The following is a 16,174-nucleotide window of genomic DNA, read 5'->3' on the forward strand; positions in this document are numbered from 1 at the left end:
TGAGTAAACAAAAAATTGATGATGAATTGACATCGACCAAATCTGAGGGCTTGGTTTCACGGTTAGGGGTAGAACTACTGAGAGAAATTCGGATAGTGACAAGAAGAAGTTTAGATCAAAATCATAGAACAAAAACCTGACCTATAATTATTGCAAGAAAAATGGGCATATCAAATATGAATGCTACAAGCTTCAGAACAAACACAAAACAAATGGTGGTACCAACCAACCAAAGAAAGAATGAGGAGGTTGAGTCTCTTCATAAAAGTCAAACATTAGAGATTGTCAAGACGCCTAAAGAGAAGAAGATTATTGTTGCAAATGGGTCTACAAGAATAAAGAGTCCACCATAGGTGATGGAGATGCTAGACACAAGGCACGATTGGTTGCAAAGGGTATGTCAGGTATAAGATGTTGAATTTAATGATGTGTTTTCACCTGTTGTTAAGCATAGTTCCATTTGTGTTTTGCTTGCTTTTGTTGCTATGCATAATTTGGAGTTAGAGCAACTTAATGTGAAAACTGCATTGTTGCATGGTGAACTAGAAGAACAGATTTGTATGCATCAGCTTAAGGATTTTATTGTAGAAGGAAAAGAGGATTAGGTTTGCTTGTTAAAAAAATCCCTATATGATTTGAAACAATCTCCTAGATAGCGGTATGATTCTGTCATAGCTACTTTGGGTTACAGTAAGTGCAAGTATGACTATTGTGTATATTTTAAAAGATTTTTTGATGGTTCATTCATATATTTGTTGTTATAAGTTGATGATATGTTAATTGTTGCTAATGATATAGATGAGATTATCAGGTTGAAGCAACATTAAGCATTGAATTTGAGATGAAAGACTTGGGGGCTACAAGAAAGATTCTTGGTATGGAAATCAAGAAGGATAGAAAGACAAAGAAGCTATGGCTATGTCAACAAAAATACATAGAGAAGGTGTCGGAGTGCGTTGGCATGAAAGATGCAAAACTTGTTAATACTCCAATTGCATCTCATTTTAGGCTATCAGCTGCTCAATCACCTCAGACAGATGAAGAGGTGAATTATATGTCATGTGTTTCATACTCTAGTGCAGTTGGTTCCATTATGTATGGTATAGTATGCACTCAACCTGACATTTTCTCAGACAGTTAGTGTGGTGAATAGATACTTATCATATCCGGGTAAAACTCATTGGGAAGCAGTGAAATGGATACTTAGGTATCTGAAGGGTACATCTGGTGTGTGTTTGGAGTTTGAGAGGAAATGGTAACAAGTTGACGGGTTATGTTGATTCAAATTATGAAGGTGAGCTTGACAAAAGAAGGTCACTCACAAGGTAAAGTTAAGCAATCAATTGGAAGGCTACTTAACAAGCTACAATTACATCATCTACTACAAATGCAGAGTATATGGCAATGACTGAAGTAGTTAAAAAAGCTATTTGGCTTAGATGCTTGTTTGGAGAACTCAACATGGTTTAGGAGGTCACTGTTGTCCATTGTGATAGCCAAAGGGCTATTCACTTGACTAGAGATCTAATGTATCATAAGAGGACGAAGCACATTGATGTTCGGTATCACTATGTTAGAGAGGTAGTTGCTGAAGGCAATCTCAAGGTATTGAAGATTGGTACTAAAACAATCCAGCTGATATGTTGACAAAGCCATTATTTACTGGCAAGTTCAAGCATTGCTTGGACTTTATTAGAGTAAGTCGCATTAGAGTTTAGCTCATGAAGGGGCTTTAGTAAAAGATGAAGATTATTCAGCTTTATGGGAGAATTCAAGTCATGGTAGAGAATTGTTATGTTTTGACCATAATTTTTGTAACTGATTTAGAAGATGGACCCGCACCAATATATTTGGTGGGTAATGCGAATGACCCGTTAGCGAAGATCTGTGGTGGAAGCGGAGGGCTTGGCCTGAAGCCCACCACTGATCTCAGTTTGTGGAGGGGGTGCGGGGTCTGCCCCCACGATACAGTACTACCCGACCCAATGGGTTGACCCATTTACCCAATTGAAGTTTATATATATGTATCTTATGTTCGCCTACCACATCATTGAGAAAATTGAGATTTTCAAGTAGGGTTTTGGGTGAGAGTTCTTGTAACACCGTTCTTGGTGATTGATTGTGAGATCTCCTTCTATGCTTCTTCTACATGGTGGAAAAATTCTTCTTCTTCGCCCGTGGACGTAGCATACTACATCGGTGTGTGAACCACATTAAATCTCTGTGTGTTTAAGTTTTGGTTTCTTTTAGCGATTTGCTATTTCATGGTGTTTATTTTAACATTTTTTTATTCAATATTAGAATACTACTGTAATATTCATTTTATGTCTGTAATAGATTAGCATGTTAATTTTCAATTTTTCTATTCATTGTTAACAAAGTGACTTTAGATCAATTTTTAGAAATCCAAAGAAGAAGCTACTGGGAAAGAAAAATCACTTTTCATATAAATAGAACTCAGCATCATCAGAAATAGATCAAGAAAGAATTTTCGATTTTCTATTTGAATTGCAATGAACTCTATCTTTTGTTCAACCAAGGTCAAAAGAGAAAAAGGTAAATGCTTCATCATAGCACTATATATATATATTGATGGTGGATATACAGCACTGGAAGAGTGGGTATGTATATTTTGATGGTGGATACTTCTTTGTTTTAATAAAACAATTAAATTTAAGAATCTTCATGTCAAATTGGTTACAAAATTTTAGAAGAAAAAAATATTAGAAGAATCAATATGGTTTTCTCCTGGTGCCTTTCCAAATAAAGCCTTAAGGATTCAGTCCCACTTGCTATATTTTCTTTCTCAAAATTCAATAAGGACCTATTTGGTTACATGAATCAAGAGATTTCAAATATCTAAAGATTTTAAATCTATAGATTTTAGAGTCATAATTCATAAAGTTATGGTTAACCTGAATCTGTGGAATGAAATCTATGAATTCATCCTGAAAAACTATTTGGTCAACATGATTTTTTTCAACGCATAAATGTCTAGTATTTTTATAGTATGGTGAAATCTCTGAATTTCGCTCCATGCCCATAAATCTACAAATTCACGTTTTTTGTGTAAAAAGAAGAATCTTTAGATTTCATCAATTTGAAACTCGGGAATCATATAACCAAACAGGCCCTAAATGATTCACTACCTATCCATTAACCGTTAATCTATGTAGTATTTTGGCGGGAAAAAAAATCTATATTGCATGGGATTTGTATCACTCTCGTTGAGAGAATGTAAATGTAATTTATAGTACACAAACTCTACATGTAACTTGTACTTTTATTTAATGGATTAGAAAAACGAAATCATTCTTCTTAAATCTTAAAAGAAAATATAGTTTTGGTTGAAAATCAGTAGCTAACATCACAACTAACATGTAATTCTTTACATAATTACAGTTTTTTTTTTTTTTTTTTTTTTCGCTAAAAGGATCATTTGTATTAAAAAGCGAAAAGAAAAATTACAAACACACTATCAAAGTGTCATCCATCAAACCTGCAACATCAGTTACTCCAAAAACACCTAACCTCACTGGATCCAACTCACATAATCATAGATAACGAATCAAAATCTTTACATAATTACAGTTCATTGCAAATTAGAGGCTAGCTAGGGAAATAAAACAATGTTATTCTTGTGTAGAGTAAGTTATAAGCCACTTAGGCTTCCTTCCCTTGTCTAAAAGCCCTTCTATTGTGGCCTTGTCGACTGAGTGCCCCAGTCCTGGATCTGGGTGCTCATTACTCATTAGAAAGCTTTGCTTGGTGAGCAAAGAATCCAAGAAAGAAAATTCAAAGTCTTTTTTTGAACAAGATCTTACAAAGAGGGTAACAAAAAAGAAAATCTAGGCCTAGTACTAAGCAGGATTTTTCAACGGAGAAGATAAGAATTTTTTTTCCTCCCTCCTACCATTTTTCCAAGTTTTTGTTTTAGGAATTAAAAGACAAGTTTACCTTTAATCCATGGTATTTTGACTATCAAGTAAGATATAAGCTATTGAATCAATCATCAGTTAAATTTTGATTTAGTAATTTGATAACCCATCCAAATGGGATTAAATATGATACTTTTCTCAAAATGAGAGAGATTAAACTATTTTTAAATTGGGATAGACTTAGCCGGCCACCACCCACAGTTTGTATGGTCTTAAGGAGAAAGCTTAAAAAAGGGTCATATTTCTATTTAGTTATCCGAAGTTCTATTGGGCAATTTGGCATTGTTAATGGCTGCTGATTTGATCACGATTCCATATACATTTAATCGGTTTATTTTGATTGTATACAATGATTTAATTTCAAGGTTCAGAAGTTGGTTCAGATGACAACAAAGACCAATGTCTCATAATATACGGTCGAAATTGAATATTTTTGAGAATAGAAGAAAGAGAGAAAAAGAGAGCAAATTACACATGATACGGAAGATTTCTACCCGACCAGGTCTGACCCGGATGGGGCTCCACATGCCAGTTAATCGGGAAAGATGCCGATCATCCATGACCAAAAGCGTAACATACGCCACAGATATAGCAATCATCCTTGTTATAGAAGGTCAACTCAGCAGCTGATTGAATGGGACCAACGACAAGGGAGCATGATTCGAGGAGAAACATCAGCCCTTGTCTGGCTAACTTATCAAATACATAAAAGGTAACACCCACACTATAAATGCATAGATCTACCCTTCCGGTAAGCAACCGATACACTTTGAGCATAATCTTGTGTAGCTTTTGCACGAGACCTCATTTGGTTCATCATCTAACTTTGCCATCGGAGGCGGCTGCCCGGCACACAAGCCGACCCGCATCTAACCTTTCTTGCAGGACTCATTGTCCCGGATACGAGAGGAGGCTCAGTCGGATCCAGAAGCATAATTGATCCGCATCAACACATAAACTTCCTGATTTTTTATTCAATTCCACCAATTCAGGGCAGCTATGCGTAATTTGTTTTATCAAATGTTTAAAAACAAAATTATAAAAAATGATGTGAAAGAATTATGCTAGACCATGAACTTTTGAAAGATATACTGATATAGTGACCTTTTCAATTAAAAAAAACAGAAGAAGAAGAAGAAGAACGAAAGATAAAGTGACCTTGTCCAAAAGAAAGCCCTAGCGGGTCACACATCCTGATGCATGTTTTACTTTTTTTGTGATTTTTCTTTTTTGGGGAGGGGGAGTTGCATGAAAGCCAAAAAAACAATTTTTTCCTTGGAAAAAAATATTTTGCTGTGCACAGCAGTGCGGCACCACAAATTGACACATGGCGTATTCTTAATAAACGGCTCAGATTAAAAGGCAAGGTTTTAAGTGAAAGTGATCTATCTTATGACCCGTTTTAACAAAAAAAATAATCTGTTTATTAGACCCAGTTCTAAATAGGTTGCCGAACGATGGGAGAATCTTAGAAACAAATCTTGGACAAGAACCAGATTTAATAAACAGGTTTTTTTTGTTAAAACGGGTCATAAGATAAGTTACTTTCACTTAAAACCCTGTCTTCTAATCTGAGCCGTTTATTAAGAATACGTTATATGTCAATTTGTGGTACCGCACTGTTGTGCACATCTCCCAACAGAGGATTTTTCTCGTTTTTCCTTGATCAATGATAATTTGGGTATTAAGTTAGATATAGACTTCATGCAAAAAAAAAAAAGTGTTAGATATAGACTAAATTAATCATCACTTAATAGGAATTATGTGATATAATTATAAACCCTTTCTTTAAGTTGGGAAAGACTTGGCTCCTTCCTTGTGGGACCACCGACGGGCAATTTGGCAATTGTTAACCAGGTAACTGAGCTGGTAATTTAGAAAGATACCCTCATTTGGTTTATAAATCGAAATTGGTAGATGCTACAATTACATCATGAACATCTCCAGTACAAGTCATTTATTTATTGGATTCTTTAGTGTGAACGCGTCCCACCATGACAGCAAAAGCATGGAAAGTACTACATAAAACAAAACAGCTGATGGGAACTGCCACCATAAGGAAATAATGAAATTCATCAGGTCTTGAGTCTGTTTTAGGATGAGCGATTGACTGGTATTTTGTTTCCTTGTGACTGAGAATTTGAAAGAATCCTGATTTACGCTGGCGTTTTGAAAAAAATCATTTTCGCCAATGATGGATTAGTAAAGTCGTTAAAGGCCCAATCTCTCTAGGAAAAATATAGAATTCACACTCATTCAGCAGCATTAATTATATAAAAATTCCCTTGAGGATGTAATCGTTGTGCGCGAAAGCGGACCCGGATGAACTCCATATAAAAAAAATTATTTACTGGGCACATCAGTGTATTTTTTTTTATCAAATAATTAGTTGAAATTAAAAGTTTAATTTTAAATTTTACAAACTTTCAATAGTCTTAGATTTACTTTTAAAAAAAAAAAAGCCAAGATATATATATATATATATATATATATATATATATATATATATATATACCCAGTAGAAACTGGTGCACATCAGAGATGTTTTCGTGCATAATTTTTATCCACAGACCACTAAAAGTGGAGTACGCACTTTGGACGGCCAAGCTGCAGGAAAACAAAAATTAAATATAAAGCAACGCGACACGCTCGTAATTACTGGTCGACAGAAGAATAATCAATTAGGCCCCATTAGCACAGCTTTCAAACTTCGAAGTTCGAACAAATCAAAGAAGAGTAAAGCAGCGTTGAAGTAATTCTTGAGAGGAGAGTTCTGTTGGTGCAAACTTTTTGTTTCTGAAACAACAAATTCTTCATGGCTTCTTCTTCCTCCACTACAACTAGATCTTCAACTTACAAAGTGTTTCTCAGTTTTAGGGGCGAAGATACTCGTAATTCATTCATTAGTTTTCTTCACAAGGATCTAGAACAAAAAGGAATCAATGTTTTCCTTGATAGTAAAAGTTTGTGGACAGGAGATTCCATTGGCTCAGAGTTACTTGCAGCAATTCAAAGGTCCAAAATTTCGATCCCTGTCTTCTCTAAATGTTACGCAGACAGCAAATGGTGCTTGATGGAGCTTGCTCAGATTGTTGAATGCATGAAATTCAATGGTCAATTGGTTTTGCCTATTTTCTTCAACATTGACCCATCAGATGTTCGGAATCAGAGAGGGAGTTTTGCAGAAGCATTTAAGAAACATGAGGAGAATTTTAAGCAAAAGGTAGGAGACTGGAGGGCTGCTTTGAAAGAGGTAGGAGGGTTGAAAGGAGAAGTTGTTGATGATACCAAGTAAGTCTTCTAGACATTATCACATCTTAAACTTGACAAATACATGTTTATTTGATCATCCGTCTACATATTCTAGTGCAATATCTATTAATGACCATGAATTGGAAAATTTCCTTTGGATCTAAAGTGGTTCGTGACTTTTCAAAAATTAAACCCATTTTTGACTTATCATCCAGATTGTCTTTATATTGTTTAAAGCCCAAGATTTGGTTGATTGAGTATAGAATTTTCTATGATGCAATCACTCATTGAGGTTGTGCTTTGTATATTTATGCATAATTATGTTATTTAGTTATCCTATATTTTCGCTATTGTTTATTTTTTGTTATTGTTGTTCGTTACATTGAAAATTTTAAATTTCTTTGCCAAGAAAAGTATAAATTTATTTGTTCTCAATTATTGTTATTTGTTTTAATCCTATTTTATATATATATAATTTGCAGGGATCAAGCAAAGATAGTTGATTTGGTTGTCCAAAGGATTTTTGGTGTATTGCTCAACAAAACCCACTTGGATGAATCTAAATACCTGATAGGAATACATTCCCCCGTAAATGAATTGCTATCTTTATTAGATTTTTATTCTAATGAAGTTCAGTTTGTGGGAATTTCGGGTTTTGGTGGTCTTGGAAAGACAACTGTTGCCAAGAATGTTTACAATCGCATCATTTCAACCTTCGAAAACTATAGCTTTATTTCAGATGTCAGAGAACATGCGACATCAATCAAGGGCTTAGAGTCTTTGCAGATGCGACTTCTTAAAGATATCCTCAAAATAGACATTGACATATCTAATTATCATAGAGGAAAACAATTGATAAAAGAAAGATTTTCTTCACGCAAAGTCTTTATAGTTCTTGATGATGTAGGTAGTGAGGATGAGATGGATGCTCTGATTGGTGAGACCAATTGGTTTGGTCAAGGAAGTAGAGTTATAATAACAACCAGAGATGAGGGAATTTTCAGTAAGGGCGAAGTTAGCAAAATATATAGGCTTCAAGAGTTAAATGATGAACAATCTCTTCAACTCTTTAGTTTGCATGCCTTCTCAACAGAGCTACCTCCAAATGATTATTTGCAACTTTCAACTAATCTGGCAAGCTATTCAGGAGGATTACCTCTAGCTCTAGAGGTGCTTGGGTCTATGCTATCAAGAGAAACAAGAATAGAAGTGTGGGAAAGTACATTACAACGTTTAAAAAAATTCCTCCCAAAAAAGTCCAGCAAAGGTTGAAGATAAGCTACGATGATCTAGATTATGATGAAAAAGAAATTTTCCTTGATGCTGCATGCCATTTTATTGGATGGACAGAAGAAGAAGTAATTGACATATGTAAAGCATGTGACTATCAGCCAAGTTGGTCATTAAGCATATTAACTAGACGATCCCTCATTAAATTTGAAAAAGACAATTGGAGAAGGGTTAAGGTCTTGAAGATGCATGACCAAATTCGAGATATGGGAAGAGGAATTGTCCTAGAAGAAAATCGTACGAATCCAAGTCAGCGTAGTAGGTTGTGGTCTGCTGATGACATCTCACAAGTATTAAATAATAACGAGGTAAGATTGAAGCATTTGCCTTTTTGTTTATGCTTATGCCATGAGTAACATTATATTTTAGTATCCACAATTGGATGTTAATGTGTACCCACTCCACTTGTGTCTACCATATATGCAATTTCTATTTTTTTGGATTATTTATCTATTGTAGGGAGTCAACATGTTAAAAGGCATGATCCTTCCTTATGCATCCTTATAACTCCCAATTATTTATTACTTATTTATTTGTTGGTATCCACCGATTTCTATTTACTTGGACAATTTTCCTATTATAGGGAACTAACATGGTAAAAAGCATGGTCCTTCCTTGTGGCGGCTTGTTAGATGTTTGTTTACACCAACAACACTTAAAGATGATGCCAAATCTGAGATTTCTTGACATCCATTCAAATACTCAATACTCTTGTAAAATTACTCATGTCCAAAAAGATGCCGTTTGGAGCCTTCCTTCAATCCTAAAATGGTTTAGGTGGAGTTCTGCACCCTGGGACTCTATACCAACCAATTTTTATCACAAGGGTCTAGTTTATCTCGAAATATCAAATCTCAAGATTAAACTAGCCTGGAGTGTTGGCCCTCAAGATAAAAATGAGGTAAAATGTTTGCCTTTCTCCTTATTCGATTATTATGCTTTATTGATTTTTTTTTTTTTTGGTAGAATTATGCTTTATTGATAGGGTTTATGTTTTTTATTTTATTGCATGACAGCTGTTCCAAAAGTTGAAAGTTCTCAACCTTCGTTTAAGTTCTCATCTTTCCAAGTCTCCAAACTTTTCATGGTTTCCTTGTTTGGAGAAATTGGATCTCTACGGTTGCATGAGTTTGACAATTTTGGATGAATCCATTGGGCACTTGAGTCAACTAAAAAGTCTTAATCTTGGAGCATGTGAGGGAATTATGGAGTTGCCTAAGTCTATTTGTAATCTGACATCTCTAGTCGAGCTTGACTTGTCATTTACAATGATAAAAGAACTTCCACACTATATTTGCATGTTGAGTTCTCTTAGGAAACTTTGGCTGGATGGGTGCCCATCACTCAAGAAGTTGCCCGAATTCGTTGGTCATCTAAAAAATTTGGTCGAGCTCAGCTTGAATGGTAGTATGAGAAGTCATTTTATAGGCATCGAAGAATTTCCTGATAGTGTTGGGGAATTGGAGAATCTTAAGGTATTAAGTGCATCTAGCGTTGGACCGGTGAAGCTACCAAGATCAATGGAGAGAATGAGGTGTTTGCATACCCTTAATCTGTCTGGAACCAGAATTCCAAAATTTCCTGATGATTTTTCAAGGCTCCCAAATTTAGAGGAGTTGAAAATGTCTAGTAATATGAAATCTTTCCCAGTAGATCTATGCCACTTTAAGAAGTTGAGGATATTAGAGCTTTATAATTGCAGGCTTTTGGAAGAGCTACCAGAGTTTCCCTCAAGTTTAGTTGAGCTTCGGTGTCTCCATTGCTATTCACTGCTACAAACATTCAACATCTCAAGGCTGGAAAATTTGATGTATTTACAGCTTACATGTTGCAAGCTGTTGGAAGAGCTACCAGAGGTTTCCTCAAGTTTAGTTGAGCTTAAGTGTCATGGTTGCAATTCACTGGTACGAACAGCCAACATCTCAAAGTTGGAAAATCTAAAGCATTTAAAGCTTACCGGTTGTGAAAAGCTGGAGGAGATTCCAGGCCTTGAGGGTACCATATCCTTGCATTTTCTTGAGGTCGGTCGCTGTCCTAATCTAATAGATACAAAGAGGAATAGACATGGCCAGGTACATCCTTTAAGTAATATTGTCTCTATCCTAAACTGATAGATAATTGGATACTTCCATTTACTTTTAATTTCTGTTTATGGGTTCTCTGCTTCTTAGGGAATGCTGCTTTTACCAGAAAAGACACGGAAAAGGGGTTATCATGCTGTTGATTGGGCTGATAGCAAGGGTTTAATTTTGTGCCTTGTTTTTAGTTTCAAGGATTGTACGTTGGCTGAAGAGGGTCAGCTAGTGACCGTCGATTTTAAAATTCATGCTACGATCCATCAGAAAGATAAAGCAACTAAGTGTAAGCATATGGTGAGATTTAAGGATGTTGAGTTTACAAGTAGACGAGATACGATCTGCCTTCACCATTTCAAAGGCTTTGACTGGCTTGGGATTCCTTTGCATGGAAAAGACTCCATTGTGATTAATGACATCCAAGGGTATGCTTTTCAACCACACGTTGATCACATCGAGGTATATTCTTTTCAACCATCTGTTCATCTCAACCCATCAGAAAGAAAACCACACGGTCCTTTAAGAGTGATATTCTGGGAGTTATTGTTTGAGGACGAGGGACCTGGCCTTCAAAAGCCAATCGATCGTGACCTAATGGTGGCAAATTTCTTCAGTTGGTATACCGAACAACCGAAGAAGAAGAAGAAGATGGAGCCGATCAATGCTGAATCATGTGACATGGTGGCGGAACCTAGTCCAACTGGAGGTACATTGCAAGCCACGTCGTTTGGATCACCGAGGGAGACGCCCTGATTTCCTAGACGATTATGTTTTGTAAAGGCATAACCAAATTGAAACTGGTGAGATTTGGTGTATGGGGTCCAAGGTGCAACTGAAGTTGCGGGTTGAGTGGTTGGCCCTTAATTTTTAAGTTGTTGTATTTTCTTCTTCTTCTTCTTCTTTTTTTCTGGGCTGCTTTAATATGACCTTTTAGGAAATGAAAGAAAGAAAGAAAAAAGCATTACCTGAATTCTATTTTGTGGGAAATGGTACAAGCACCAGAGTCTATAAAGAGTCTTGGCTACCCTCTTTATTGAGTCTGGATCCTCTCCCATGACAGAGAGCACTCTGTACTCTTCTAACGGCTGTTGACCACAAATTATAGGGGGCAAGCCATCAGAGGAGCACAGACATCAGGGGAGATGATCCACATCCCTCTTTACGCACTAGACAGATTAGTACCCCACCTATAGTACAAGGGCCAGTGTTAGTTTGTGACTTAATAGATTGGAGGACCCACAAATGAAAGGAAGGGCATCTCCTCATTATTTTCAAGAAAAGGTAGCAATTTTATCTCTACCCATTCTCTTCCTAGAGTCCCTACAAACTCAAGAGACTTGGGTGTGAGGACCCACTACACATGGTAAATTCATTGTCCGGTTCCCGAGTCCGGATCCTCACCCGTCAGGGGGGCGGGGGGGGCTGGCGGGGGGCCGGGGGGCGGCCAACCGGGGGGGCGGGGGGGGGGGGGGGGGGAGGAATTTGTTATTTTTTTTTTTTTTTGGAGGGGCTTGTGGGGGGGGGGGGCGGGGGGGGTGTGGCTGAAAAGTGGAATCAGTCCGCATATCATATGGCTATGGAATCAGTCACTGTTCAACCAGCTACAATGTCTACATCTCTTTTTTGGAAAAATATTTGGAAATTTCATACTTCACCGAAAATTAGGAATTTTATATGGAGATTGGCGCATGAAGCAGTGGCTCTAAATCAACCTTTGTTTCATAGGCAAAGCTCTCACACCCCTTTTTGCTTCATTTGTTATTACGATTTGGAAACTGTTGGACATGCATTCTTTTATTGTGAGCATATAAAAGTATGCTGGAAGTTTTCTCCCTTGCGAATTGATGTCCAGGGTTTTAATGGAAATACTTTTTAAGAATGGATGGAATTTATTCATACCCGGTTTAAAAACTCCCATAACTTAGATTGGGTAGACACATTATTGTCCACTCTTTGTTGGTTCATTTGGAAAAGCATAAATCTGTCTCTGATTCAAGGGGAACCCCCTTCCCTAAGTAGGACATTAGCACAGTTTTCTAGTTTGATTGCAGCACTATAGGTATCACAAATGACAAATTCCCAAACACCAATTTCGGAACAGACCATCTCAGCCATTGAGGAGGATATGAACACCTTTAATGTTTATATTGATGCGGCTTGGGATACTCATTCAAGAAAAGGAGGGCGTAGTTGCATCATTTGGACACCTACAGGGCGAATTCTTAGCAGTGAAATCAATAGCTAGCTTTGGAATGTCTACTGCTGCACTTCAATTGGAAGCTATGAGAGATGAATTGCAGTTTGCTCTTCGTCTAAACATCCAAAGGTTTTGTCTTTTCACTGATTGCAAATCAGCAGTTCTCGCCTTGAAGGGGGGAGAACAACAGCATGGATTGGATTTGCAAGAGTCTTTTACAAGAAATATTTTATTTACGTAGACAATTTGAGTTTTCTAATTTCAAGTCTTTAAATAGACAAGTGAACTCTCTTGCTGATTGTCTTGCACTGTATAATACATTTTTCAATAGATAATATAGTCATCTTTTTATTTTTGTGCTTCCAATAGTTTTTGAAGTCTTTCCACGTAGATGGTAGTTTCTCAATTATTGCAGCTACTTGGAATGACTCACTCAAGTCATTCCCTCAGGAATTCTAGAACTTGATTTGTCACTATTTTTGAGTCCACCATTTTGAAATTCAAGAGTTGACCCATCAATGACTTTCCTCATCAGTATCCTCAGATATTTACTTGAGGTTCAAGGACTCCCACAGTTCTTTTTGTGGAACCGTTGAGCTATACTCACCATAAAGTGCGTCAATCAAGCCATCTAGAACATAGTTCCAACTTCCAACATCGGAAATCAAATTGTTTCCACAAGTCAATAGTCTGCACCACTAATGCATTTAACTCGTCATCCTCTCCGATAATAAGAAGATCATCTTTTAAGAATCATGCAAGATATAGTGGTGTTAAACAAAGCAACATCTTTTATTTCCAAGTTTAATGTTCAACCCTTCAAATTGTCCAAGTTTCTCATGGTGATTGAGTTGGCTACACACAAGTCGTTAGCCACATTTCAACCTGATAATTTATGATATGCCATATGATATCAGCATGCATTAATAATTCTAGGCACCCGTGTAAAATTTTCATCTACTTGCATTCAAAAAGAAGAGTATATAAGCTAGATAATAATAGATAACAATTATAATTGTAGTCAATATCCAATTTCAAGAACATATTATTTCTGCTACACTGTTCTCAACTTAACCGCACCCATCCTAATGTATTAGTTGCTTAAAAATACATTATTAGACTATGATGGGTTTGAGAGGTGCAAGTTAAAGTTGCTCAGACTATGAGAGATATGAGGACTAGTCTCTTGATGGTTAGTGCACTGCATATCTGTGGTGTCCATCCATGTACAAAACATGTTGATGCTCCATTGCTATTAACTTTACAATTATGAAAGTGTATGTGCATACCTACAGACTGCTTTATAAAAGTTTTATTGGTAAAGTGGTTTTGCAAAATTGTTTCATCTATTAGTAAAAGTTTATTTATTTTTTTCTTGGGTTCTTATCAAATTAGTCTTGTTTTGTTATAGCAGTTCTGTAATTTGTGTTCCCTAATTAGTTTTGAATATTTTAGTAATTGTCAAGGTAAGCTAGATGGTTAGCATCTCATTTAGGAATGGACTTTATGGCTAGTCATCTTCACACTAGAGATTTAAATATCTCAAAGTCACATGGGGAAAGGAAATTTTGTTTTGGTTGCTAGCATCAGTTGTACCTGTTATATATAGCTAAAAATCTATTGAGAGAACACAGAATGTGATTTACAATGGTAGGTTAAGACTCATATATTGTTGACACAATACTATTAGTTAATTGATCTCGAATAAAGTCATGATACGTGACTATGTAAGGTCAAAATGAAAGGATTACGGATCTGCTGACCAAAGGTTGAATTGAGATCAAATTAAACAAACATCAAGAGGAATGAGACTCAAGCCCATGAATGAATAGGTTGATTACAGTGGAAATCTAGCTTATTTGATTGGAGATCCCAAGATCTAGATTTAATGGGACAACTAAACTGTAATGCCCGAGTGAGATCATTGTGGGGGTTCATCTTCTATCCATTCCTAAGATGAAAACAATGATACCCATAAAGAATATGTTAAGTTTATGCTTTTAATGATTCTTATGCTTTGGACAAACGTTGGATTCAAGTAGAATAATACGGATTACTTTTAAGTTAGAGATCACCTATGTGAGAAAGAAGAAGGGCTAATTCATAGAAGAATTGTGAGGGCTCAATTCTCTAGAAACTCTAGCAGAACCAGGATAATGTCTACTACCAAAACAAACATAATCATGATAACTGTAATTGTCTCAGGGGAATGCCTATGTGGAATATATCATTGTTTACACAAATGACAGAATAGTTCAAGGACATCACGCCTACTGATCAGTCAGTAAAGTAAATATACTTCCACAAGGGAAGGTTCAAAGGCAAAACCTACCTATCCTAGGTAGGCATTAACCGTAGAACTCTAACACCATGTCGTGTCTTATGTTTTAGTAATTGTTTGTTTTCATTCATGTGGGGAATTGTTAGAAAATGGGCATATATGAATGAAAATCGCTCATTAAGAGAAATTTTGGGAAATAAGTGCATGAGATTATTATGGTTGATTGGGTGTTTTAAATCCCAAGGATGATTCATACATGGAAGTTAATGAACATTTGGGCTTTACATTTCCCGACCATTGTTCATGAATAGAGGGTTATGGGACATTAACTTTTAGGCTTTTGATTTCTCAAGTATTATTCATAAATGAAGGATTATGGAACTTTTATTTCCTAAGAAACTTCTCATTTCCCTAATTTGATTTTAAATGACCAAAACTCTTCATTTTCAAAGACTTCCACTATAAATTGGGATCTCCTCTTGATAGAAGAATTTTTTTTGTTTTGTTTTTTTTTTTTTTGTTTTTTTCTCTTTTGATTTAAGAATTGTGTTAAGAGTGCTTTAAGAGTCTTTTTAATATTTTGTGAGTCTTGTCAATATTTTTGAGAAGTTTGTCGATTTGAAGTTATGGTGATAGAAGGAATGTGCATATCAAGTTCACTATAGCGGTCTACCTTGGGCGGCCAATGCATTGGATGTAATGTTATCTATCAAAGATGAGGAACTAAAGTGTTATGACGGTGTTATTGCTGTAGTAAGTAATTACTTCTTTAGACCAACAAAAAAAAAAAGTAAGTAATTACTTCTACTGACATGCTGCTATTTTGTCTGAGTTCAATATTGGCTGGATTTTTGGTTTGTCAAACCATGTGATCTTAACCAGCCAAGTCCACATGAAGTACTTAATAAGTTCACATTAGATAGGCTTGAATCCAATTTGGGATTTCTGGCGGCAGCTAACAAATAGGAAAATACTCGATGATACAAGTCTTGATTCTCTACAGGTTAACTAGCAGCTCTACTCAAACAGACTCTTAACAGAGAAAATAATCACAGAAATTTTCTTTGAATCCCCATTTGATTTATCTCTTTCTTTGAGGACTATAAATGATTGCAGGACACTAGAATTACCAAATGGACTG

The 16,174-nt window shown here is 36.1% G+C and overlaps 2 protein-coding genes across 3 annotated transcripts; both read left to right on the forward strand.

Moving 5' to 3' along the window:
- Window positions 1–6,917: 6,917 nt before the first annotated feature.
- On the forward strand, window positions 6,918–9,259 carry LOC149016539 (disease resistance protein RPV1-like). Of its 2 annotated transcripts, XR_016173346.1 has the most exons (3): window positions 6,918–7,229; window positions 7,673–8,788; window positions 9,064–9,259. XR_016173346.1 is itself a non-coding variant. In XM_089154659.1 (2 exons), exons 1-2 carry the CDS (start codon window positions 7,012–7,014, stop codon window positions 8,460–8,462), a joined length of 1,008 nt encoding a protein of 335 aa, XP_089010785.1. In that variant the 5' UTR covers window positions 6,918–7,011; the 3' UTR covers window positions 8,463–9,055. The 2 variants fall into 2 exon arrangements, 1 of the variants encoding a protein (XP_089010785.1); XM_089154659.1 differs by lacking the exon at window positions 9,064–9,259 and having other exon boundaries at window positions 7,673–9,055.
- Window positions 9,260–9,277: 18 nt separating this feature from the next.
- Window positions 9,278–11,852, forward strand: LOC149016540 (uncharacterized). The gene is made up of 3 exons (XM_089154657.1): window positions 9,278–9,381; window positions 9,497–10,552; window positions 10,652–11,852. Exons 2-3 carry the CDS (start codon window positions 9,605–9,607, stop codon window positions 11,306–11,308), a joined length of 1,605 nt encoding a protein of 534 aa, XP_089010783.1. The 5' UTR covers window positions 9,278–9,381; window positions 9,497–9,604; the 3' UTR covers window positions 11,309–11,852.
- The last annotated feature ends 4,322 nt before the right edge of the window (window positions 11,853–16,174 follow it).

The sequence above is a fragment of the Hakea prostrata genome, chromosome 5 (assembly GCF_041222555.1).
Source record: "Hakea prostrata isolate BN-2017 chromosome 5, UWA_Hpros_2, whole genome shotgun sequence".
Taxonomy (NCBI): Eukaryota; Viridiplantae; Streptophyta; class Magnoliopsida; order Proteales; family Proteaceae; genus Hakea; species Hakea prostrata.